The sequence below is a fragment of the Ixodes scapularis genome, unplaced genomic scaffold (assembly GCF_016920785.2).
Source record: "Ixodes scapularis isolate PalLabHiFi unplaced genomic scaffold, ASM1692078v2 PGA_scaffold1__304_contigs__length_218370807, whole genome shotgun sequence".
NCBI classification, from domain to species: domain Eukaryota; kingdom Metazoa; phylum Arthropoda; class Arachnida; order Ixodida; family Ixodidae; genus Ixodes; species Ixodes scapularis.
This window is the reverse complement of record NW_024609846.1, coordinates 146,054,044-146,080,561: the sequence shown is the minus strand read 5'-3', so window position 1 is coordinate 146,080,561 and position 26,518 is coordinate 146,054,044. Positions and strand designations below refer to the sequence as shown.

The 26,518-nt window shown below is 48.5% G+C and overlaps 2 protein-coding genes across 2 annotated transcripts in view; one reads left to right on the top strand and one right to left on the bottom strand.

The window, feature by feature from the left end:
* LOC8028114 (mucin-5AC) overlaps positions 1 to 12,185 on the top strand; it is a 101,344-nt gene extending 89,159 nt beyond the window's left edge. The window contains exon 13 of the mRNA XM_042290368.1: positions 11,525 to 12,185. Within this exon, the coding sequence (XP_042146302.1) occupies positions 11,525 to 11,557 (33 nt within the window). The 3' untranslated portion in view covers positions 11,558 to 12,185. The remainder of the gene's footprint in view (positions 1 to 11,524) is intronic.
* A 1,618-nt stretch (positions 12,186 to 13,803) lies between these two features.
* The window catches only part of LOC120843396 (octopamine receptor Oamb), a 243,256-nt gene continuing 230,541 nt past the window's right edge, over positions 13,804 to 26,518 (bottom strand). The window contains exon 3 of the mRNA XM_042290367.1: positions 13,804 to 15,875. Within this exon, the coding sequence (XP_042146301.1) occupies positions 15,057 to 15,875 (819 nt within the window). The 3' untranslated portion in view covers positions 13,804 to 15,056. The remainder of the gene's footprint in view (positions 15,876 to 26,518) is intronic.

Here is a 26,518-nt window from a genome sequence, read left to right as displayed (position 1 = left end):
ATAAATTATTTTATTTCTAAAATTTCTTTCTGACTGAATATGAGAGAGGTACAGTCTGAACCTGATACACGCTAAGCTGAATCCCTCTCAGGTTCAATTCAACCCGATAGAGGAGTGGTTATTTACGTACTGGACACTTATCTGATCCTTGGGGTTCCAAAGTACAGGGGGTTTTCTATAAAACAACTTGTGTATTTTTCAGTATAAATAAACCTTGTGTGGTGGAAAGCTCACGCTTGCCCTCCTGTAATACTAGTGGTTGAAAAAAGATGCGATAGCTTCGGTATATACAGGGTGTTTCAGCAAAGGCTTTCAAAAATACTTAAAAACTAAGGTGGTTGATAAAAAAGTTTCTCTTTCCGGGTACAAACTGCCAGCGACAGCGGACGTCAGAAATTACGAAAAACATACTTATTAAGTAAATAATCAAATAAAATTGACTAACTAACGTGTTAATTGGGGAAAATAAGCAAATCAATTAAATGAGAAACCTGCTAAGCATCTTCGAAAACAATGAAATCAACTCATTTTAAGAAGATACAAGGGAGGGGCTGCATTTACGGTCTTTCCAAAAAAGCAGTCCATTCGGACGCGTTTCTAGATTTCGGTTTCCTTTCGAAGTGCATATTTGAGCCAGCAGTCCTACTCCCCAGTGACCAGGATGCGCAACACACGTGCACCATACTTCCCTCCATTTTACAACGGAGGCGAAGCGGTGGCTCCGCGCCTTGGGCATTGGGGAGCTGGACCGCTGCAGCAAAGATGCGCTCCGATAAGAAGTTGAAACCTAAAAACACGTCCAAATGAAGCGTTTTTTCGGAACGCTGAAAAAAAGCATCACCTGCCTTATATCTTTCTAAAATGAGTTGATTTAGTGGCTTTCGATTATGCTTAGCAGGTTTGAATTTGAACGGTGTGATTAATTTCACTAAATAAAATTTGATCAGTATATTTAGCTCCTTATTTAGCTAATTATTATTTTTTTTTGCAATTGTTGACGTCTGTCTTGACTGACAAATTAATCCCGGAAAACGTTTTTTTTTTTTTTTGTCTTAACCACATTGTTTTTATGAAATTTGAAAGCCTTCGCTTAAACATCCAGTACGATCAGAGTGCCAAACCGGAACCAAAACGAGCCAAAAACCGCAACCGAACCGTTATTTATAGCCGAACCAGAACTGAACTGAACCAAAATCTTCGCCGCCATCTTGGAACTGATCCGGAGCCGAACAGAAAAAAAAAATATAACGGTAAACGGTTAAAAACGATTCGCGGACTTTTTTTTTTTTTGTTATTACCACAAGCTGAATATTTGAGAATAAAAAGTTGGCAGGTGTATCTCTATGTGTTAATCAAATCTTCATATACAGAATTGCAATGTATCAGAAATTGTGTGTTCTCGTGGCGGTTTTGTATATGCACTATGATTAGTCATGTGCCACGTGATCACGTGAGGTCATAATGTCAAGACATGCTGTCTAGCAATGTTCTATCACGTGGTCCTGTGACGCATCGCGACGTAATTACATGACTCACTGCGTCAAGTCGATTTAAATTGAGAACGTCTCTAGATTCATTAGCGTCGTTGAAACCGTGATGCCGAGTGACATCACGACTTGGCACCGCGAGTCGCGTGATACCATGATGTACTCGATAATCATGAGCCTGAGTCGAGTGCTCGGCTTCATGACAATCAGCATAGCCAAACATTCGGGTAGTGGATCGCGTTCAATCAAAGTTGAGAATAGCCGCCCTCTAACAATGTATGAAGCTCAGCCCATTCTCTATGCTTTGCTGACCCTATCGTCCATGATAAACGCTCACGGTATATAATTAGCGTCAGATCATGTGGCCACGTGTTCTAATTCGAGTTAAGGAGGGGAAAGTTGTTTTTTTCGTCATTTGAGTGAGTGAGTGAGTGAGTGATTTATTTGCACTTAAATTGGTGCGCACACGGCGGCGTGCCAGGCAAAGCAGATAGGCAAAAACCCTTACGCGTGTGCGTCTGCCAGCCTGCCGCCGTGTACGTTGGGAGTTAGGGCTCATTCACACTGGAAGCGGATCCGCGTTCGCAAAGCGGTTGCGAACGCGGTTGTATAAGGATTCAGTACAATTGCACGCGCACACGATGACATCAAATGCGCGTGCAATTGCACTGGATCTTTATACAACCGCTTTCGCAACCGCTTCGCGAACGCGGATCCGCTTCCAGTGTGAATGGGGGGTCACAGCACTACCCAGCTTTAGAAGCGTTAAAATTATGATGGAAGTGATGATGGAGGTGGTGGTGATGACGATGATGTTGCTGATGACGATGGCGATGGTGATGATTATGATTCGAGAGGAAGAGGGGGTGAGGGAGTGAAGATCATGATGGCAGCAGACGCGAAGGCATTAGTCTAGCGAATACCTTGCAAAGTTCCCGGGATTCATCGTGCGACGTGGGCAGAGGGCTACGAGAAGCTATAGTGGTATGGTCAAGAAGTCTCTAATGGCGGCAGGCAGCAGGGATTCAGTGTGACGAACAGTCCTGCCTCGAAGAAGTTCGGGCTGACCTGATCTTCTACCGAGACGTACGGCTGCCAATAGGCGAGTCCCCGAAAGAGATCCGTCGAGCAATCGGCACAGCACGCGAGCTCGAGAAATCCGCCGTCTCTGATAGAGGGGCCGCCAGCCAAGGGTTCTGAGCCGTGTGTGGTCCGGCACGTCGGTCGTGCCAGGGGACCAGGCGCAGATTTTGCGGGTTGCGCGGCGCTGCACATCCAGTCTCTCGATTAGGTGTTGTTGAGGGGGAGACCAAACTGCAGAGCAGTATTCCAATGAAGGCAGGACTAAGGATGTATATAGTGCCTGCAGGACCGCCGGCCCACCTGGCCTTGCGACGCGGGTGATGAAGCCAAGCGTCCTGCGGGACTTCGCGGTAACGCCGGCAATATGTACGAAAAAATTAAAGTTTTGGGAAAACGTGACACCCAAGATGGACAGGTGGTCTGATGCGGGTAATGAAGTGCCTTCTACAGTATATACAGGGCTTGTCGGTATTTTGCAGTTCGAGAAACGTATCACGGAACTCTTTGATGCGCTCAGGCTTAGGTGTTGTCTCAAGATCCATCTTTCTATATCTTCTAGATAGCTTTGCAAGTGACGTGCGTCAGACTGGGACGAAATTGTCGTCGCGATCGATGTATCGTCCGCGTATTGCACTAGAATACACTTGTCGTTGCGTGGCATGTCGTTCACGTACATGAGAAAGAGCGTCGGAGCGAGGACAGAGCCCTGTGGCACTCCTGATGAGATGACCCTCTCTGTAGAGCGTGCCCCACAGAACACAACTTGTTGGCTGCGGTTCCGCAGAAACCTTGATATCCAGGTGAATAGGAAACCCTGTATGCCTGCGTCTGTGAGCTTCTCAAGCAGGAGATTAATGTCGAGCGTATCGAACGCATTACTTAGGTCAAGTTGGATTAGATGTGTCATGGTTCGATTATCCATGTGATCACTGATAAAATGGGTAATAGTTGCCAGTGCTGATTCGCAGCTGCGAGCTCTTCGAAAGCCGTGCTGACTGTCGGAGAGATAGCCGGATTCTTCAAGGTGGTTGAGAAGCTGGCCGTTGACTATCCTTTCAAATGTTCGACAGACAATCGAGGTGATTGACACAGGACGGTAATGTTTTGGTTCATTCGTCGGCTTCCCTTTTCCTTTGTGTAGCGGAGTGACCAAAGCTCGTTGCCACGTTCCTGGCACAGTACCGCTGTCGAACAGCCCTTGCAGAATCTGGCACGTGGTCGGTAGCATTAGCGGACAGAGCCGTTTGAACCACGTCGGCGCGATACCGTCTGGACCGCAGCTGTGAGAGGGCTTGATTTTGGAGAGCGCCTCCTGTAAAGACTCGGTTGTGAAGGACACAGTGTCAAGTTTCGACTGGGCGAGGCTTCCCACCCTTGTTGTCGAGGGTCGCGCTGCGGGGATGTCGGGGGCATCAGCGTAATGTTCGTTGAGCGAAATCAGTCCAGGGTGATTCGGGGATGGGCCATTGTTGTTTATAGGGGGAAAGTGGTCGGCGAAAAGATTAGCGATCTCTTGTGGGGAGTCAGCCATCTTGCCGTGGACGACGAAACATGGTCGCTGGGATGAATGGCGTAGGGATCTAGTGTAGTTCCAGAAGACTTTCGGATCTTTTTTAGCCCTTTCAGCAATATCGCGAATGTAGTTTTGGTGGGAGATGTAGATCGTAGCCTTAAGTGTCCGTTGGTGATCTTTTGCAAGTTGTAGAGTGGCAGGACACTGGGATCGGCGTGCCCGCCGAAACAATGATCGCTTGATTCGCGCGGCCTTGATGATGTCGGCTGTGATCCACAGCGAGTGTTTTCGCTTTGATGAGCGGACGGAGCAAGGAACACATTCCTTCTGAATGGCGACCATGAAGTCACACCACAGGTCATAGTTGGATAACCAGTCTGATCCTGCGGAGGTCATACACCATGGTGCCAGGTGGGCCAATTGCACCATATGATCAAAGTCAAGTTGCCGGAACCCCCACAACATTCGAGCGTAATGCCCTGTGCGCGGCAATAAGACTGCGTAGCGAAGTTCCACGGCTTTGTGGTCACTGCCGTGGAGGCCTTCCGATACGTCAACGGCTTCGAGGCTCGTCTGGTTGGAAACGAGCACCAAGTCAAGAAAGCTTGGTGTACCGTCGTGGGTCGTATACGGTGGTTGTTGGCATGCTTGGGCCAGGCCAGCGGCGCTCATAATCTCAAGGAGGACGTCGTCGGAACGGTCGCGAGGGACTGGGTCCCCATAAGAAAGCCAGTCAATGTGCGCATTGAAGTCGCCGAAAAGAAGTATGTTTGCATAAGGTTTAGATGCGGCAGATTGCACGGTTTAGATGCGCCTGCCATTGCACGGCGAGGAAGACTAATAGGTTTTTTTCGCAAGTTGTAAACGTCAGGGATTAGTTCTTAGCGGTATTTACTAAAAGTAAGAAAATTGTTGCACGACCCATTTTACACGTACGCGTCATTTTAGGCACCCAAACATGTTTTCGTTGCAGCTGAACTGCTTTAGAAAGTTGTCCTTGAGAATAAAAGCATAGAAAGGACCAGATGGTGACTTATCAAACCGACGTTACATAGAACTACATGTGTGTACGGGAGGGACACCTGAAAAGAAAAATCCTAGTGACTTGAGAGGGACAGCCGAACGTTGGCAGCCGCTCTAAGTCTCGGAGGGGTGTCGTTCTCAAGTTCTTCTCCAAACTCCGACCACCTCCGCATTTTGTTTAAACTTCATAGTTTAAACAAAATGCTCTTAAGAAGTGGCACAAATATAATTGTCGAATTAATACCCCCAAACGTAGGAGAAAGTCCTTGAGGAATAAAGAGAAAAAAAAAAGGGGGGGGGGGAGTTTTAAGAGCATACTGTGTTGGAGAAGTTGCTCGGCCCCGTATCTATATACGGCCCGGACCAGAAAGCGTGGTCGCGGAAACTACTTTGTTTACAGAAACATTCTTGCTACAATGCGCGTTTTCGTGGTGCCAGACCCTCACGCCATTCCTCACGACGCTGCACTGAGCAAGAATAATTTGTCATTCAAATATATGGCTTGCACTGAGCGCGAACCCTCTGCAGCGTGCATTTTCCGCCACCGGATTTGATTTTGTCAGCAAGAACATATCACAAGGACCACCAGCATATAGTGCAATGACCGTCACGTGCAAACAATCCTAAACAGTTCAGTTCTCTGGTGAAATGCAATGTTCTCAAAACTAGCAAAAGTAGATGTTAAAAACAAGCTAGAGGTACAGTCAGCACGGAATGAAACCCGAACGAAGGAACGCGTGTCCATAAACGCAGGCTGCTCCACATAGAGGGCCCCTAAGGACTAATGAAAATGCGCCGGTGTGCGAGGGTGCGGGTCCCACTAAGATGTACTCGATTCTCGCGCGGCGCGTCTGGGACTTCCGCGTTTCGCCGGTGGCGCGCTGTAAGCGCACGCCAAGAAGAAAAGACACCATGGGCGTGATTCACTGTCTCGCGCGCAAGCAGCTTGCTGCTACTCCATAGCATCGACCTCCTCGCGCCGAGCGCAAGCCGCAGGTGCCGACCGGGCAACAGTACCGCGACACAACAGCACCCGAGTGACGTGAAGCCCCTCTACAGCGACGTAGAGTAACTGTATAGGCTCTGCTTCCAGAGCCAGAGTATCGCGTTCCTTTTCTTTTCGCCGCCATCCCCGTATTGGCGGAGGAGTGGTCACGTGGGCAGAACTGGATCCGACCTTCGTGCGGGAAAGCGGCCTTCCAGAGCGCCGAGTTTCGGGGGAGCATATTTTCCGCTTTGAGTTCGCCAAATATAGATCCTAGACCAAAATCGAACGAACCGAAAGCTTCCTAAGTCATTGAACATTATGTGCGTCAACTAAGTACAATATAATCCTGTTTTTTTTTTTTTTTTTTTTTTTTTTTTTTTTTTTATAACGCGAGCGATGTTTTAGGACGTCCGTTTCCAAGGTATGGGAAGCAGACGACACGGACGACGATCGCGTTGCTCGCGTCTGCGGCTCTCGCGGAGTGATACGCGATACGCGACCGGCACATCCGGCCATCTTGGCGAGTCGGCGAGCTCTGATGCGGAAGCGAGGGGACGGCGTTTTCGTCAGCCGCTGCGTCGTTTACCGCAATGAATTGACGACTTCACTTCACACGCGACCCCCAGGATCCGCGGGTACGATTTGTGCAATCGAGGGGGAAACAGGAAACGACGGGACAACGCTGACGGCGCCTGTGCGGCTCGTCGCCACACGCCGCACTATTTTCTTTACGCAGCGCGCCGTAGCACGCCACAGCACGCCGCCTCGCATCTGCGCCTTCGCGTCCCCTGCAAAAACAGACCGTAGCTTCCCGCAGTGCTTGGCTCCAGAATGGCACCATTGCGGTACTCTGCTCCGCAAGCGGAGCATATACAGTTACTCTAGAGCGACGGCGCTTACAGCGTGCCACCGGCGAAACGCGGAAGTCGCAGTCGCGCCGCGCGAGGGACGAGCACATCATAAGGACCCGCACCCTCACACCCCGGCGCATTTTATTTAGTTCTTAGGGGCCCTCCAGGTGGAGCAGCCTGTGTTGATGGCCACTAGGGACTGAGGCTCTAGTGAGGGTGAGTGCAACTCAAAACCTGGAGAGCGTTTGCAATGTAATCGCAGCGCCTGAGAGAGAGGATTCGCGAAAGGATATGCGGCAATGTTGCCTGCACGAGAGCAGACGCCCGCTCTGTTGCACCTCTGTTGCTCCAGGCGCCTTTCCTCCTCTCGCCTCCCATTGCAAGCAAGGAACGCCTTCGCGCAGCCTCTCTCGCTTCCTTTTCGCTCCCAGAATTGCAAATGTCGAGAGGAGAAAGCAGGGTTACCAGACAAGCAGCGACGTCCGAGATGGCGGAATTCACCATTTTTTTCGCGTTAAAAAGTACTTAACCTATCGCAACAAAACGTGTGGCTAAGGAAAAGTAATCATTTAAACCTTGTGTAAATTATTCAAGCACCTTAATGGGCTCTTATGACCTGAGTTGCGAAATAAAACGACCCTTTGCCCCATACCAGGGTGTAAGATAGACAGGTGGGGAAACGGCCCATAGAAGTCTACCGCAGCGCCGTGACCGGATTGTGTACTCGTCTGCTTCCGGGTACCCCCGATTTGCGACAGATGGCGCTGCGGCGAGAGGAAAAAAATCGGAATCGGATTTGCGCGGAACTTTATGGGAGAGTGCGGAAAATAAAACGGGAACACGAAAGTCCTCCATTGAAAATCCACGAGAAACCATCTCCGTCAGTTTAGCCGGTCGCCATCGGTCGCCCACCCGGAGTGAGAGTTCGCGGTGCTCCACATAGATGGCGCCACAGAAAAAGAGAAAACCGAGGGGGACACAATGCGGTCGCTCATTCGGCTCTCGTTTCCCCACCTGTCTATCTTACACCCTGCCCCATACACTCCCAGCAAAATTTAGCAATTAAATGGCGTCCATGTCCCGTGATCCCCGATCTAGCAGTTGCACCCACCCTCACTTGAGCCTCCCTAATGGCCACGCGTTCCGGCGTTCGGGTTTTATTCCGTGCTGACTGTACACCTAAGCGCTTCTTATGAGTTGTGAATGCGAAAGCGTGCGTGTCGTTCTTCCGCTCCCGTGTTTCGTTTGCAGCGTATTTGCGTCGGCCTTGCGTGCGTTCTGTTAGCTCTCCTCACAGCTCTGACCTTGGACGCTTCGTGTTACAGGCGCGCTCGCGTCGCGGACACGCAGCGCCATGGGGTGGCGATCATTGAAACTGACGCGCGCAGTGGCCAATGGGAGCCTCGTCGACGCGCGCCAGCCAATGGAACTGAAGGCGAAATCCATCATCTTTACTCCGCTCCTTTGGGATCGGGGCAACTATACTTCGTTTCAGCTGCGGTCCGAGCGCGGCCGATGTTACGAGCCAAAGGGCCAATCAAACACCGCAGAAAGCGCACCGTCATGGCGTGCTCTCTGCGTTTGGTAGGACTAGCCGGCGGAGGAGCGCGCACAGAGAGACGGCGAATAGCGGCTGGTCCTATCAACTGCAGAGAGCACGCCATGACCTTGTGACTCTTTCGCTGTTTGATTGGCCCTTCGGTTCATTACATCGGCCGCGCTCGGATCGAAGCTGAAACGAAGTATAGGTGCCGTCGTCTGGGGTTTTCGCGTGGTTTCATAGCTAGGAGCTGGCTTAACTTAGAGCACATTTTTGAAAACCGGAGACGACGGACGAAGAAGGAGACAACACACAAAACGTCTCTATTGAGACGTTTTGTGTGTTGTCCCCTTCTTCGTCCGTCGTCTCCGGTTTTCAAAAATGTGTAACATCAACCAGCTCGCCTGCCTACTTACTTTAGAAAGGATTTAAGGTTCCGTTTGGCGCAGTTCAAACTGATAACGTCGGCTCGCTCTATGGGACAGTTAGCGCTTTCGCATTAAAATGTAAAGTTTTACGGTATATATAGCCGTTTTGCGATGATATAACGACAGCCTTATAATGTGTTAGAGCGCATGACTGATAAAGCACATACTTGTAAAGTACGTGCTTTATACATAACAAGGGCGCGCAAAACAAATACAGCGTTAGCCTCCCGAGGCAGTGTTTCGCAGATATTTGAGTTCATGGAAGCCGTTTGCCAAACATAATGTATGTTAGGATGATACGAACATTTGCCTGTTCTTTACGTTATTCGCGCGTAACACATATCTGTATTCTTTCAGTATAGCGATGTTTATCAGAGTCTTTTGAAGAATACCATTTATTATCTCCCTCTTGCTGCACACTTCGCGTATTTTCCTTCAGATCTATCATGTGAGCATAAAGTATTGTTAACACATGCTGCAACTTGGTGTTTCACACTGCCAAGCGGTGAACAAAAAAGCACGTTTCCTCAGATCGGCTCAACAGCAGGCGTATTTACAGCTCTCCTCCTTTCGTGTCGGTCGGTCTCAAGCGGTTATGTGAACTTCATACATTCAAATTTATTGATGATAATAAAAATATGTGAAATTACTGACTTAAGATTTGACAACATAAATAAAGAGTTGATCACCTTAAAGATATACATCATAAGTAAATGACACCTCGAAAATGATCTGAAAGATGATCTGCAAATCTTTTTTGGCGTTTTTATCTTCGATTGGCACGTGTCGAAGGTGATTGAGAGAACTTTAAAAAAAGTTCTAATTTTTAAGCTGATTCAAATAACTGTGTTTCTGGAACATATACGTATAACTTAAAACATATAGAAGTCTGTTATTGCCTCTTTTATGTGATGAACAGCAATTTTATGTGTTTGTGGGCTGGAGAAAAAAAAAAGTACACAGGAGCGAGTGACGAAACTGTGGCGATTATGCACGCAGACCGTCACAAAGTGACCAATTATGTTGCTGCCAGGTACAGTAGAGCATGGAATATTAGTTTGTTCTATTTAGAAAAAAATATCAATTAGCAATGGTGATGCTTATTTGCAAATTGAATTGACCGGCATCTTGTCAAGTACAAACCTCAAACAGCCAGACTATGCCAGCTTATCCTATATAAGAGAAAAAATTCCCTTGGGTACGCGCAATTTTAGGTTAGATTCGATCTGAGTACGACGGCATGTATAGAATAGAGTGAATGAATTTGATCACTGCTTTCTGATTCCTTAGCTTGCATCAAGGTGCTGAGTGTAAACAATGTTGGCTAGTAAAAAAAGCATTATGATTGCCGCTCAGTGTTTCTGTAAAACGTAGACTGAAGGCTTGTCCTAACACTTCTATGACATATTGAAATTAATATAGCTTTAAGCCCAGTTTTATCGTCATTATATATTTCAAAACGTATTTCGTAATCTATACTTCACGGTAGGCCCATTCCATGGTTTCATGCACTATAAATAATTCCTTAGTTCAAAAGCACAACTACGGTTCAACTTTTCATACTGTGACTCAAAGTTGTACCAATCATGGCTATTTTGGTCGACCTATTAGACTTCGTGACAAACTTTTGATGCAGGTAAAATGTATGTGACTTGGGAAAAAGATGGATGTTGTGTCGTATTAACACGACGTTGTGTATGTTAATAATTTACTTTACTGTATCGTTGAAATTTAATGACGCAACTTCTTATTCTTGGTTAGAGATAATATTTTAAGGTTGCCGGCGAGCTGGTAAATGTTAACCATGTTGAATAAACCTGAGACAAGGGCAGAAATGAGCATAAAGTCGAAGGAACAAAAAAGGACATGACGACGTCTCAAGCTCAGCTCAACCGGTCTCAGGTTTATTCAACATGGTTATTCTTGGAATTTGAAAATAAAAGTGCATTATGCGAACGACAAAAAAAAAAACTATACAGTATAGTTACTCGTTTCACAACGAAAATACCACGTATATCCAAAACAACGCGGAAAACAAATGACCAATTTAGCGGTTCAAACTGGTTACAATCGGCTTGAACCGTTACTTTTGCTCCCCGGAATGAACCGGAACTGAACCGAAAGCCGTAAACCTGAACCCAAACCGAACAACAACAAAAAAAAAACAGTTTTGGCACTCTGAGTATTAGGTTATCTTGATTTATGGGCAGAAGTGATTTCGGGAGCTTTTTTGAAAGTACACAGGAGCGAATAGCGTCTTCTGTCATAAAGGGCCATCTACGTTTTTACTGTGAATATTTTTAAATGACTTCCAACTTACGATTAAGATAACGCTGAAAGCGAAATTTCTGTGAAACGTAAGACAACCGCTGTCACCTTTACCAAGTATAAAAAAAACTCTAAGATTGTTCTCGAAAAAAGCACGTACATAGCAGACCTGCGAAACGATAGCAATTATCAGTGTCTCGCAAATAAATATTTTGGTTATCTTTTTCGCAATTTTTTTATGAACGCCCAACCCAGAGGGGTTGCTTCGTACGTTTAAAGCGGTATGCTCATCGAATTCTATTAAACGTGTTGTTTCTAAAACTGCTTTACATTCTTCTCACAGGGGGATCCTGACGGACACGTCATCATGGTATGACCACCGGACATGAAAGGTGTGCTCGTGGAACGAAGTTCTTCAGGGTCTGGAAACAAAAGTCGTGCTCGATTGTTCACCATGTTCGGTATACGCTTTGTTTTGCTTCCGACAGAGTGCTATTTGGTTAAGGTTTTAGTCTTTCAACCAGATGTGGATTGTCACATATGCAAATCTCTGCCTACCCTAGGACTTTTCTTTCTTATGTCTCGTAATGCTACTTCGTCGGCGCTGTTGATCTGGAGACAGTAACAAGTGGAAGCGGTGAAATATGCATTCTGTCGCTACAGTGAAACGCTCGGTCTGAATAATTCGGTGCTCGGGGCTATTCTGCTGTATATAAGTGTAAATTACAATTAAGTAATATATACATATATCTAACTATATTGTCTTTATCCTGTATTAGGAGAGTTTACTTAATCTTTATACGTGAAGCAAGCAGTGTTGTTCTCTGAATTTACCCCAGAACCTTAAAGCGACGGGCCCACCCGACGTTTCAGGGGCCGCCCTTCATATTCGCATGCGATGCTTTTACAGGCTTGAATCGAATTGACGTTGAAATTGCAAAGCGGGAAATCTTGACGGTATTTATATGACTTAAATTTCTTCGTCGTCGATGCTTAAACCCTTATTCGAGGCACTCTCGGTTCTGTACAACAAGCGAAATAAATAATTAATTTCGCTCTGGTTTGGCCGCCTTTTTTTTCGTCGTTGTGTTTCTCTTCTCTAGCGTTATCATTTCATTTTGCTTATTTCGTATTGTCGGCCCAACCCCCTCTCTTGAGGTAAATAGGAATTTTTATCAGGTCATTTCAATCACTCTGATAATTATACTCAATATTCCGCGGCGCCTCTGCCGATGTATCGTATTGTTATCAGAAATATTGAAATAATCTAGAAGAAATTTCTAATATTATGTCCAAAGCATCGTGATACAGGTAGGAAAAAAGTGAAAGCCGCTTACAACTCCCTGTAACGCCGAATTAGAGCGCAGCTCTTGAGGAGGAGGAGGGAAGGGCGCTGGGGGGGTTAGACTAACCAGGGGGGTGACGATGGTGGTGACGATGATGATGACGTCATCAGTAACGTCACTAATGACGTCATCGGTACCCGCATCGTCATCGTCACTGATGACATCATCACTGACGTCACTGATGATGTCATCAGTGACGATGACGATGCGGGTACCGATGACGTCATTAGTGACGTCACTGATGACTTCACCAGTGATGATGACGATGACGATGCGAATGTCGGTGACGACATCAGTGACGTCACTGATGACGTCATCAGTGATGATGACGATGACGATGCGGATGTCGGTAACGTCACCGGCATCCACATCGTCATCGTCATCATCACTGATGACGTCACCGGCATCCACATCGTCATCGTCATCATCACTGATGACGTCACCGGCATCCACATCGTCATCGTCATCCTCACTGATGACGTCACCGGCATCCGCATCGTCATCGTCATCATCACTGATGACGTCATAATCAGTGATGACGCCAGCGGCATCCACATCGTCATCGTCATCATCACTGATGACGTCACCGACATCCACATCGTCATCGTCTCTGATGACGTCATCATCATTGATGACGTCATCATCACTGATGACGTCACCGGCATCCACATCGTCATCGTCATCATCAGTGATGACGTCACCGGCATCCACATCGTCATCGTCACTGATGACGTCACCGGCATCCGCATCGTCATCGTCATCATCACTGATGATGACGTCATCAGTGATTATGACGATGACGATGTGGATGCCGGTGACGTCATCAGTGTCGATGACGTCATCGGGGGGTCACGCGCCATCGGCGGGGGTCACGTGACCTCGGGGGGTCACGTGACCTCAGGGGAGTCACGTGGCTTCGGGGGGTCACGTGACCTCAGGGGGGTCACGTGCCCCCCCCTACGAAGTCACGTGACCCCGGTGGGGGGCTCGCGCGGTGCATTATGGGGCATTTCCCATGATGCACCGCGCGGTTACGCCGACGCCGACGCCGACGCCGCTCAAGCCGGAAACGGGCCCCTAAGAGCTGCGCTCTAAAAACAAATTCCTCACACAACTGGACAGTGTAAACCACCCCCCGGAGCATATTAAAGAATGAGGGGAGGAGGAGGAGAAGGAGGAGGGGTCTACCCTCCCATCAGTACCCTTCACTCCTCCTCCTCAAGAGCTGCGCTCCAATTCGACGTTACAGGGATTTGTAAACGGCTTTCACTTTTTTTATTTCTCACGACTCTGAAATGTCGTTGAAAAGAAAACTTATTTGAAGCATTGCCAACCGACTCTGATTTTTCAGCATTTGAGAAGGCCGTTGAAGGACATAACACCATAATTCACATGAACATAAGAACATTCAGATGGATTTAATTAAGTAGGAGTTGAATTCAATCTGAAGTGTTGTATGCTCTGACTGACAGGTCAATGCTGCTTCGAAAACTCTTGGGAGGCCGATTCAGTAGGTATGCTTTACTAAACATTAGACGTCTTTGTATTGGGGAAAATATATAGCTGAATATAGCTGCCAGAGGAATGTCGTTTACACAAATAACACAGGATGGAACCTTCGTTACTTAGCGAAACGTCGACTTTCGGTCTGAGGCTTCCAGACTATGTCTTGCTTTCAAATCATGTTGCGTAAGGCTATTGATAATTTGGTGATTTGGAGATCAATACGAAGAAACACATCTATAACAATAAGTGTTACTTCAATGTTTATACAGGCACAAAAACGTGAACACTTATGGAAATAAATAAAACTTGGAATTCAGCAACTTCGCAATTTTGTACACGAATTCTAATCGACAGTCTAGAACAATAGCAGATGTTATTATTACGATGTAATCTTCCTTACTTTGATCTCTGTGGTGTCCAATACTGCGTGACCTTGAGCATCATTTAAGAGCGACAACCTCCAAAAAGTCCTGATTAGGCACATCTCACGATTAGCTGAGAGCTGAATAGAATTCAAGAGGAATAAACGCTTACACGACTTTGGTAAATACTTAATTCTGGATACATCATTTTGTCGCTCTCTTATACCCGTTTCCTTCCAGGGCTTTCTACATTGTTGCACATTGTGAACACCAACAACTTTAAGTCACACGCACAACAAACACAACACGCACACAAATCACTTCTTGATTGTTACACATCGTACACATACACAACACAGGTTACATCCTCCGTCGATAGCACAAGCAAATGCAATACAACACTTCTGATGATTTCTGGGAGACTTGTCCACCTAATTTACGAGTTTACGCGCACTTTTCCCCGTGACGTTCCGCTTGTGCTGCTTCATTGTTTTGATGACGAACGTAGCCTGAGATGATCGACTGTGCACCAATAAAAAATGCACCACACATGTAGAGAGGAGTGATGCAGCATCATGGCCCGTCGCAGATGGTCTTCCTGCCTTCACGTAAGTTTGTGAACAAAGTTCGACCCGCAGGAGGATGTCACTACACTTTATGGTCAACACGCCTGTGTAGCAACAACCGTAACTGCCACTCTGCCGGGAGGGTCATCTGCGGCGTGGTTTTCCGGGGACCTTCCGTTCCTGTGGCACAGCGTGCGGACGTCCGTGAGTGGAGCCGGATGCTTGCACCTGAGAAGCCTCTGAAGGGCCTCCCTGAAGTCCTTCATCCGGTAGGCGTACAGGAAGGGATTCAGCGCAGAGTTCAGGTGTGACAGAATGATGAGCGAATCGAAGACCCACTGGGGAGGATCGCAATGTGCACAGAAGGCCTTCACGCAATTGAGGGTGTACAGCGGGAACCAGCATATCATGAAGAAGATCACGACTGAGAAGAGGGTCTTGGCGGTTCGCACTTCGCGCCGAGTCATATGGTGATGGTGGTGATGGTGGTGGTGGTCATGCGTGTCATGCGGATGATCACTGGTCTGGTGGTCGTGCAGATGTAGCTGTCCCCTTAGCACGCTCACTAGGCTGTGTCCGTTAGCTTGTTTGAGTCGGAGGTTCTCACTGCTCTGATTGGAATCTTGGACACTGGCGTGATTACGTAAAAGGTCGCCATTGGATTTTGCGCGCTGGTCTTGAACCTGAGCCTTGATGGCGTGCTCATCGTAACTTGGATCTGGTTGGCGTCGTAGCTCGCCGACTTTGGCTGATGAGGTAATGTGACGAAGGTTGGTGGTGTCCGGATTCGAACTTTTCAAGTCAGTCTTGGGTGGTGCAGCTGGCGGCACGTCCGTGTGGTTGTTATTTTCAACGGGTCGGGCGGGAGGCAGGTGATCCTGAACGGAGTGCTGGAACACCGCAATCTGTCGTAGCTGCAAAGAGGTTGAATAAGGTGATTACACTAACAATATTGTCTCGCCGTTCATAATTTAAACAAACGCGACACCCGTTTTGGCGATATTTGAAAATTTCATTATGCCTCATCGCGACTTGAACACCATACAACGAGAGTAAAACAAGTAGTCGGCGGTCGTTTTCTTCTCCTAATTATTCGTAACGGTTGGATGGTTCGTGTTTGCCACTCAGAGGAGCTCTCATGGTTAGCAGCACTTTCTATGAAATTAAAAAAAGGGGTTCCCGACGTAATATTAGGTTATTATTGAACCAATTTTGTTTGTAATACTGTTAGGCGTGAAATCGATTTCTAAGTACAGCTAGAGCTTTGGGAGCTTCAAAATTACATTAAATCTCCCTGAACCATGTAAACCTTCTTTTGGAATGACTTGATTTCACTCTGGCCCTACGCATTGTTTCTAAGCGAGATTTTATAGTGAAAATTGAGGAGTGACTTCGTCTGGTATCAATCTTGCACGCAGCCGCATAACAACAACGCTTAACAACGCAAAAGGAACGCCATCCAATCTGAGCAAGCTGAAGCAATTGGCCCTCCGGGATCTTAAATCGGTTCAGTCGATCATCATTCTTACGGCTGACAAGGGAAAAGGCACATTTGTACTTGACAAATGAGTTTTTTTTTTTTTTTTTATTAAAAAATGCAGGTGGTTTTTCATGACACAGCTAATTTCGGGAAGTTGCCACGGGACCCCACTCCAAAATCTGAGAGATGCCTCATTAATCCCCTCCGTGATCTAAAAAAGAAGAAACGCCTAGACGACTCAACGTATCGTCGTCTTTTTTTTTCTTTTAACAGATCTACGCCCAAAACTTTATGATATCCCGAAAGTTCACAAACCCGAGTGCCCATCGTGCCCGATTGTTTCATTCTTTGGTTTTCCCACTTACAGCCAGTCAAAATATCTAGTTGAACTCATCAATCCCGTAACTGGAACAAACGATTTTACAGTACGTAATTTGGTGTGTGTGGGCCACGTTCGATGTCACGTCCTTCACGAGCATGACGCAATGGTTTCTTTTTATGTTATGTCATTGTTTACAAATGTCCCCAGTCCTCTAGCTATGAAAGTAGCTGAAACGCGCTGACGTAATGATGGCACGTTCCACTCGCGCACATCCTTAACAATCGAGGTCATTATGGAGTTTCAGAATAGCGTACGCTAAAAATATGAGTACGCAAAGAATACCGTCGTGACCACTGCGCATGCGCCGAACGCTAACCACGGTTCGCGCTTTGCGTGCGCTATTTTAGCGTACTCTATTTTCCGGTAACCGCGAGCGTGCGCAAAGAGTCTTTGCGCTCTTCCAAGGGGGATTCCTGATGAGAAGTTGGCCAAAGCCAAGACGAGCACAGTGGAAAAATGGCGGCTCCCAGGCGACAGCGGCGGCATCCTCGCGTCTGCGATTTTCAATGCGGGACGACATTGCACTCGGAGTGGAAAACTCAGTAAGGTGCGCAACGATCGCCGCCACTTGATGCTTGCGACGCGCGAACATTTCTCGGCGAAGGTACGGTGTGTGAAGGGAGAGCGCCTTTAGAGCGCGCGACATTAGAGCGCCGACGTTAGAGCGCGCGACACGAGGGCGCTGCGACAGTAGCGCGCTTGACACGAGAGCGCATCTCATTTGAGCGAACACCGCAAAATGCGTGATGTACCCGCGGCTCCACAGACAGAACAAAATTGTGCGAGTCATCCGATCGGAGCAGGGGTGATTTTTGATTGATTGAATATGCCTTTAATAAAATTAAAAATAAAACGGATATAACTCTTTCTAACCAATTGTTTACTGATATTGGAGAGAAAAGGGCGCAGGTGAGTGTGCTGGGGCATTTAGGTACCGGGAATGTCTGCAGTTGGGTGGAACAGCGAGTCCAAAATTTCTTCACAGTGCTGCGGTGTGCCTCTCGGATATACTCTAAGGGCCGGTTGCACCAACGCCGCTTACCTTAACTCAAAGCGGCACTTTCCTAAGCCGGCTTAGCGCCCTAAACCGAGCTTAGGTAAGCACGGGTTTAAATTCCGGTTGCACCAAGGTTAAGCCGGCTTTACAGACGCGCCCCTAGCTAAACGCTGGATTTGCGTAGGGAATCTAGGGACAAACAGAGCAAACTAGGGAACGCTCAGAGCGACGAATACGATTGGCGGAGAGGAATCACGTGATGTAAACAAAAAACAAAAAAAAAACTGCCGTAGTAGTCGTCGTCAGCGTCTGCTTTTCGCTGCATTTCTTTGGTGAGTAACAAATTAAAGGTCTCCAAATTCAATCATTTTTTCGTTTAACTTTCAATAACAGAAGTCAAAGCTTCAAATAAACACGAACGCTCTTTACATCTGTGATTGTGTGTTTAATATCGGTTGATAACAGGATATTTTGACAGTGGTAGTAGTTTTCGTGCTCACATTTTGAGGCGAAGGAGCCATCGGGGGCCCCAAATCTCACCGAACGCGAGAAGGACACTCTACTCGCTACATCGCTGAAGACAAAACATCATGGATATAAGTAGGCAGGTAAGATGACTACTAAAACCAAGTCAAGCTTAAGACCGATGAAGTTCAAAACAGTGACGAACTCGCCACGGCAGCTGCGAAAATGCCCGGAAATCGTCGAATAAAAGTCGTCGAGAGGTCAGGTCCCGAGACCTTGCATCGACGGTACTCGTTGCTATCAGCAAGGTGACAGAACTGCACTGTACTGTCGTTGAACATCCGCTGCAGCCTCAAACGGACTTCAGTTTCACACTGTCGAGTTCAGAAAAAAAAAACTCCCACTAGTACATCACATCGCGCCGATAAGAACGGTCGTCTCTTCGCATCACCTGCCCCAGCCTGCCCCGATACAGCAATAAACGAATCTAACATAGAAGTCGTTACGATTTGTCGTCGCCACGAATGAAAGATATAAAGCAAAATATTCCTAAAAAATCGCGATCACCAAAAAAGTTACGGAGGACACAACAAGGCGCAACTTTCAACTGAATTTTATTGAAAACGTGTTCCGGTATATTGAGGAGTTTCAGCGAATATAGGGGGCGCTCCGATCGATCCAACATGGCGGACAAGAGGGGGATAGATTTGCGACGCCCGTGGACCGGTAGCGTATAAATAAAGCAAAGCGTGTCGTTCTCTGTTTGTTGCCGTGTGCGAAACGATCATCGTTTCAACCAAGACCTGCCGTGATGCTACAGATGAAGTGTTCAAGCCAGTCGAAGGCAAGAAATCTTGCCATAGTCAACAAATATGTGCAAGTGTTCGACGTGAGCTCTCACGCTGGTGCAGCTGTCATCAAGTTGAACCGAATGCACGCGGGTTCAAAGAGAGGTACATATCAACAATGTTCGCGCGTTGAAACTATTACGCGCACTTTATCTAAAACTAAACTTATCAGTCTGCGGCTACAAACATTTTCGTTGACGTTGCTTAGATGATGTAACCATTTTGGCCTCGCATTAAACGGTGTTGCGAACTCTTCGGTTGTTCTAGTTAATTGTGCTAAAAAGCGGTTGGATGGAAAGTATGACAACTACAGCATACAATGGACGATTGAGGTCTTTATCCTGCGTTCTATGTTTCAAAACATCGGTCTTTGGTGTTATATTACGATCAGCTGGTCGCCGATCGTCCCGTTCGAAACATGGATCGGTATCCTTGGTGTTATATTGCGATGAGCTGGTCGCCGATCGTCCTGTTTTTACGCATAATGTAAACAAGCCCCGGAAGCGCCAATCTCATTTCAATGTGCTTGTGCACCCCTACAAGCCTCGTTTTGGCTCTTGTGCAAAGCTTTATTGTAATAGCAATAATCTCATCGGTTATTCGAGTTGTATGTGCCACGGTGATACCTGCTGTGTGTGATCTGCTGACAAACAAGTCTGTATTAAATGAGAGAAGGAGAACGAAGGTAAAGCTTTTTTAACTGTTTTCTTTTTACAGAACAGGAGAAAGCTTCTAAAACAAGGGCAGCCTAAGCTGATATTTGAGTGTGCTCAAGAATGAATGGCAAAAGGTGCTTATGCTAAGTGGTAGATGTACGCAGCTAATTTTCTGTTTGCCTCTGCATTGTAAATTGGAAGATATGTATCAGCAGAAGACATGTGTCCTTTTGAAAATGTCTTTTATTAGGGCAAAAATAGGTTTTCATACACAACCGAAGAGTTCGCAACACCATTTAATGCGAGGCCTGAATGGTTACATCATCTAAGCAACGTCAACGAAAATGTTTGTAGCCGCAGTCCGATAAATTGAGGTTTAGATAAGTATGCATCATATTTTCAGCCTCAAACACGCAACATTGTTGATATATACCTTTCTTGATGACAACTGCACCAACGTGAGACAGCCCACGTCGTCGAACTTTGCACACATATGTTGACTATGGTATGGCAAGATTTCTTGCTTGAAATGAAGATCATCTTGCTACGACTAGCTACGACCACCCACCGCAGTGATGCAGGCGTCGAAGGGGCGGTAACGCAGTCAGTCGCCGTCACCCGACGCTGCTCGTTTGGCAATCACGGCTTTCCGCCCAGGTTTTTCGTTTGTACTTGGCACCGAGTGTTATTTTCTGTGCGTGTGTGTGCTCAGTGGCTGGATATAAGCCTAAAGAGAAGTTCTTCAGGCTATATAACGTTCGCCGAAGAACTTCTGAAAAAATGCCACCCAGAAAAAAAAGCACGAAGACGCAGCGCACCAGCTTGGCGGACAATGCACTGGGCGCGGAAATCGGGCCCTGCGAATTATACCCTAAACGCAAACTATCTAAAGACAACAAAAACATTTTTAGGCTCAAATTGGCTTCTGCGGACCATACGCCTGGACACTGGTGCCTGTTATTATGCATTGTATATTCACTGCTGTTTGTTGTGGCTTGAGACTGCCTTCCTGTAATGATGCAGAGGGGTCCACTGAACCTTGAAATAAAGATATTTAAGCACATCTAGATGCAATGTCCCTTGAAGCCAGATGGTCAGGGAAAAGGTGTGCCATTACCTAATTTGCCAACAGCACACCAATGGTCACAATCAAAACTCACCAAGTCAATGGGCAGTACTCCACAACAATATTTATTGCCGTCTAGTCACCAATTTGGTCCATTAAAAATCTTGAGGCTATAGCACATCCATTCTGGATCTGCAAAGCTTATGCTGTAGACATGCATCATCACATGAGCATGTTTCTTATCAATCTTAAACGTAAAACGCTAGTTATGCAACGAAATTCCCATATCATCTATCATCACATTTTTAGCAAATTGAATGGTCCCACCTGTCACACTGTTAGCTTTCGAAGTAAACCAATTCACAATACCACCAGTGGCATACATCGTGCCAAGCATTAGTGCCGCATGTGGCAGCAAACTGCCTTAACTAGGGAACCAAACTTAATCGATCGTGTTGATTAAAGCACTTAAATACGGGAGAAATTATCAATCAAAGAAGGTCACTCGAAAGGGAAGTTTTCTCGCTGAACGAATATGACTTTTTATTGGGCGTTTCGCAGTGTAAGGCCGAAGACATTCACTACGTGATCGGTACAGAAGCATTTGCTTAGCAGTCGGTCGTGCGTGCTAAAAACAAAAAAACAAACAAAGGTGGATTAGAAACGCGATAGATTCGCCTTTGCACGGAGTACTTACATTCAATATCGTGTCAACATAAAGCGACTATGGCCCACCTTGCAAGCAGCAATCTTAAAATTTATCCGTTTAGTCGTCGCACTCGTGCACCAACCGAAAGTGTTGCTGCAAGCCCCTCCGCCGTCAACTTTGAGTCGGTGTTGAGTCTGAAGAACAGCTCTATGAGGTCCATATCCAGCCACTGAGCACATACACAAGCACAGGAAATAATAATACTCGGTTCCAAGTACAAGCGAAGAACCCGGTGCGGAAAGCCCTGAATGCCAAACGACCTACGTCGGGCGACGGCGACTGACTGCGTAGTGCACAGGTTGCGCGTTGCACTCCTTCAACGCCTGCATCGCTGCGGCGGGTGGTCGTAGCTATAGTCGTAGCAGATCGTGTCACCTCTGTTGCTCGTACCGGAACACTAGAGCCGCGTAATATTTTTGCTGCCGAAGTTTATAAGCCTACGTTCGCGGCCAACGCATTAACCCAAAGCCAACGCCCAGCGAACCTATCCCCCTCGTTCTCTTTCGGCGACCGGCCGCCAGGGCGGTGACACCGTCGCTGAAACTCCTCAATAGTCTCAACCATCGTCACAATGACAAAAAGTGACAAAAGTAAAGGGAAAACACCATCACAAAGCACAACTCGGAAACCACAGTATCTCGTTCCCGGGAAACGAATGAAAGATATAAAGCAAAGTATATAAAAAAAATGCGATCACCAAAAAAGTTACAGTTACGATACAGTTTTCTGTATCGTATGTCGTCCCGCATTGAAACGATACAGTTTTCTGAAGCCAAGATTCTACTCGCGAGATAAGGAAAATTCACTGAAGATTGTCTCAAAACTCAGAAAACGAAAGAAATTGAATTTTCGCTGTTTTATCACTTAAAAGCGCCGCAATCTAATGCAAACGGCAGAGGTGTCGACAATCAGCTGATCGCCGAGATCATGTACTGCCACTATTTAACGCGCTGATCAGATTGAAGGATACTCGCTGCAAGTGTAAATAAACAAGGTGGTAAATAGCAATACGTTACAGCTATGCGAAAATTAGTAAGTACATACGAATAAGCTCGTTGGCAGAAGAACCAACATGAATACAGACGTGAGCCCCACAGCTCCGTACGTTTCTCGGTTAGGGCTAACACGCCCTGAAAGTGGAGAGCCAACTTGAAAACAGGGGTCGATAAACACTTCACGCGACAATATATTGCATCCTTATCACAATCGAATGTCATTTTGTCGAGACTTTCACGCTGATGTAGCCTAAAACACTTTGCACAACCAATTTCGTCCACCGCGTCGACCGTGACAAACCAGCCGCCATGTTTTTAATCCAGGATTAAGAAACAACCAGAAGCAAAGCGCCCAATGTTGAGCGCTTAAGTTAAGCGTAGTTTAGTGCTAGGTTTAGCGATAAGCGAGTTTGGTGCAACCGAACGACACCGAAACTAAGCTTAAGTTCCCGGCTAAGCTCCGCTTTGCGCTAAGCGACGTTGGTGCAACCGGCCCTAAATAGTTTACTTTTTGCAATATTTGGTCTATTCTTGACAGGCATTGGGGCTCCGATATATTCGGTGGCTATTTAGATGTCCTTAGCTCTCATTAGCTTAAATTGTATTCTGACGTCCATGACCGTAATGAAGAAAGTTCACCGCTAAAAAAGTATCAGTAAAAACTCATCAAAGAAAAGCTAAGCGCCATTTTATCGGATGCAGATCTTTCCAGTTTTTTGACGGATACACGAAACCCTCCCCTGCGTATCTGCGATATACAAAATCAAAGAACTAATGAAGCTAGGTCAGCTGCAATGTTTTTTTGTTTTTGTTTTTTTGCAAAAATGCACGCTACAAATATATAGATATATATATATATATTTTTTTTTTGTCAGCTTTTTGTAACACTTCTTGGTTTGTCACATGCAAAACTTTCGTCGATTCATTTCGGAATGTCATTACTGAATTCCATGGCACAAATCTCCGCCAATTTTACACAAAACACGCGATGTCCGAACAAGCGGTCGGTCCTGTAGAGCCACTCGCGCTGGACTGGCTGTGCGCTCCCGTGACGGGCGCTCTAAAGCGCAGACCGCATGGAGCGTTTTTGCTCGCGATTCAGGCGCGTCGGCGTCAAATCGACGTCATTTCCTGCGCGCGGCCGCGCGTTTTCGCGGTAGCGTTGGTTTCTAGCCGACCCAGAACAAGACGCGCGCTCCGAAGCGTTGAAGCGGATCGGTCAAACTATCACGTGATCCTGCGCAGTACACTGTTTCGTATTCAGCACATTTCAAAGTGTTTAAAAGCATTTTTATTTTCCTATAAAAATTGAAAAGACGTTCCTTTTGACACACAAACCCGTTCGTGTGTCATTTTGTAGTATTTGTGTCAACATTTACATCGCGTGTTGAGAATGCTGTTATCTGGCAACGCTGATAACGCGCGGCCGGCGGTGCTTGGCTTTGTCTGCATGTGGGTGCCCCTGCGTCAGCTTCCGCGCGAGCGTTCATAGCGCGTTGCGTTTTCGCGTGTAGAAAAACGCGCCATGCGGTCTGCGCTTAAGGACGCGCGAGCTATGTCGCTGCGCTCTCGTGTCGCGCGCTCTAACGTCGCAGCGCTCTCGTGTCGCGCGCTCTAACGTCGCAGCGCTCTCGTGTCGCGCGCTCTAACGTCGCAGCGCTCTCGTGTCGCGCGCTCTAACGTCGCAGCGCTCTCGTGTCACGCGCTCTAACGTCGCAGCGCTCTCGTGTCGCGCGCTCTAACGTCGCAGCGCTCTCGTGTCGCGCGCTCTAACGTCGCAGCGCTCTCGTGTCGCGCGCTCTAACGTCGCAGTGCTCTCGTGTCGCGCGCTCTAACGTCGCAGTGCTCTCGTGTCGCGCGCTCTAACGTCGCAGCGCTCTCGTGTCGCGCGCTCTAACGTCGCAGCGCTCTCGTGTCGCGCGCTCTAACGTCGCAGCGCTCTCGTGTCGCGCGCTCTAACGTCGCAGCGCTCTCGTGTCACGCGCTCTAACGTCGCAGCGCTCTCGTGTCGCGCACTCGAACGTCGCAGCGCTCCTGTGTCGCGCGCTTTAACGTCGCAGCGCTCTCGTGTCGCGCGCTCTAACGTAGCAGCGCTCTCGTGTCGCGCGCTCTAACGTCGCAGCGCTCTCGAGTCGCGCGCTCTAACGTCGCAGCGCTCTCGTGTCGCGCGCTCTAACGTCGCAGCGCTCTCGTGTCGCGCGCTCTAACGTCGCAGCGCTCTCGTGTCGCGCGCTCTAACGTCGCAGCGCTCTCGTGTCGCGCGCTCAACGTCGCAGCGCTCTCGTGTCGCGCGCTCTAACGTCGCAGCGCTCTCGTGTCGCGCGCTCTAACGTCGCAGCGCTCTCGTGTCACGCGCTCTAACGTCGCAGCGCTCTCGTGTCGCGCGCTCAACGTCGCAGCGCTCTCGTGTCGCGCGCTCTAACGTCGCAGCGCTCTCGTGTCGCGCGCTCTAACGTCGCAGCGCTCTCGTGTCGCGCGCTCTAACGTCGCAGCGCTCTCGTGTCGCGCGCTCTAACGTCGCAGCGCTCTCGTGTCGCGCGCTCTAACGTCGCAGCGCTCTCGTGTCGCGCGCTCTAACGTCGCAGCGCTCTCGAGTCGCGCGCTTTAACGTCGCAGCGCTCTCGTGTCGCGCGCTCTAACGTCGCAGCGCTCTCGAGTCGCGCGCTCTAACGTCGCAGCGCTCTCGTGTCGCGCGCTCTAACGTCGCAGCGCTCTCGTGTCGCGCGCTCTAACGTCGCAGCGCTCTCGTGTCGCGCGCTCTAACGTCGCAGCGCTCTCGAGTGGCGCGCTTTAACGTCGCAGCGCTCTCGTGTCGCGCGCTCTAACGTCGCAGCGCTCTCGTGTCGCGCGCTCTAACGTCGCAGCGCTCTCGTGTCGCGCGCTCTAACGTCGCAGCGCTCTCGTGTCGCGCGCTCTAACGTCGCAGCGCTCCTGTGTCGCGCGCTTTAACGTCGCAGCGCTCTTTTGTCGCGCGCTCTAACGTCGCAGCGCTCTCGTGTCGCGCGCTCTAACGTCGCAGCGCTCTCGTGTCGCGCGCTCTAACGTCGCAGTGCTCTCGTGTCGCGCGCTCCAACGTCGCAGCGCTCTCGTGTCGCGCGCTCTAACGTCGCAGCGCTCTCGTGTCGCGCGCTCTAACGTCGCAGCGCTCTCGTGTCGCGCGCTCAACGTCGCAGCGCTCTCGTGTCGCGCGCTTTAACGTCGCAGCGCTCTCGTGTCGCGCGCTCTAACGTCGCAGCGCTCTCGTGTCACGCGCTCTAACGTCGCAGCGCTCTCGTGTCGCGCGCTCTAACGTCGCAGCGCTCTCGTGTCGCGCGCTCTAACGTCGCAGCGCTCTCGTGTCGCGCGCTCTAACGTCGCAGCGCTCTCGTGTCGCGCGCTCAACGTCGCAGCGCTCTCGTGTCGCGCGCTCCAACGTCGCAGCGCTCTCGTGTCGCGCGCTCTAACGTCGCAGCGCTCTCGTGTCGCGCGCTCTAACGTCGCAGCGCTCTCGAGTCGCGCGCTTTAACGTCGCAGCGCTCTCGTGTCGCGCGCTCTAACGTGGCAGCGCTCTCGAGTCGCGCGCTTTAACGTCGCAGCGCTCTCGTGTCGCGCGCTTTAACGTCGCAGCGCTCTCGTGTCGCGCGCTCTAACGTCGCAGCGCTCTTGTGTCGCGCGCTCTAACGTCGCAGCGCTCTCGTGTCGCGCGCTCTAACGTCGCAGCGCTCTCGTGTCGCGCGCTCTAACGTCGCAGCGCTCTCGTGTCGCGCGCTCTAACGTCGCAGCGCTCTCGTGTCGCGCGCTCTAACGTCGCAGCGCTCTCGTGTCACGCGCTCTAACGTCGCAGCGCTCTCGTGTCGCGCGCTCTAACGTCGCAGCGCTCTCGTGTCGCGCGCTCTAACGTCGCAGCGCTCTCGTGTCGCGCGCTCTAACGTCGCAGCGCTCTCGTGTCGCGCGCTCTAACGTCGCAGCGCTCTCGTGTC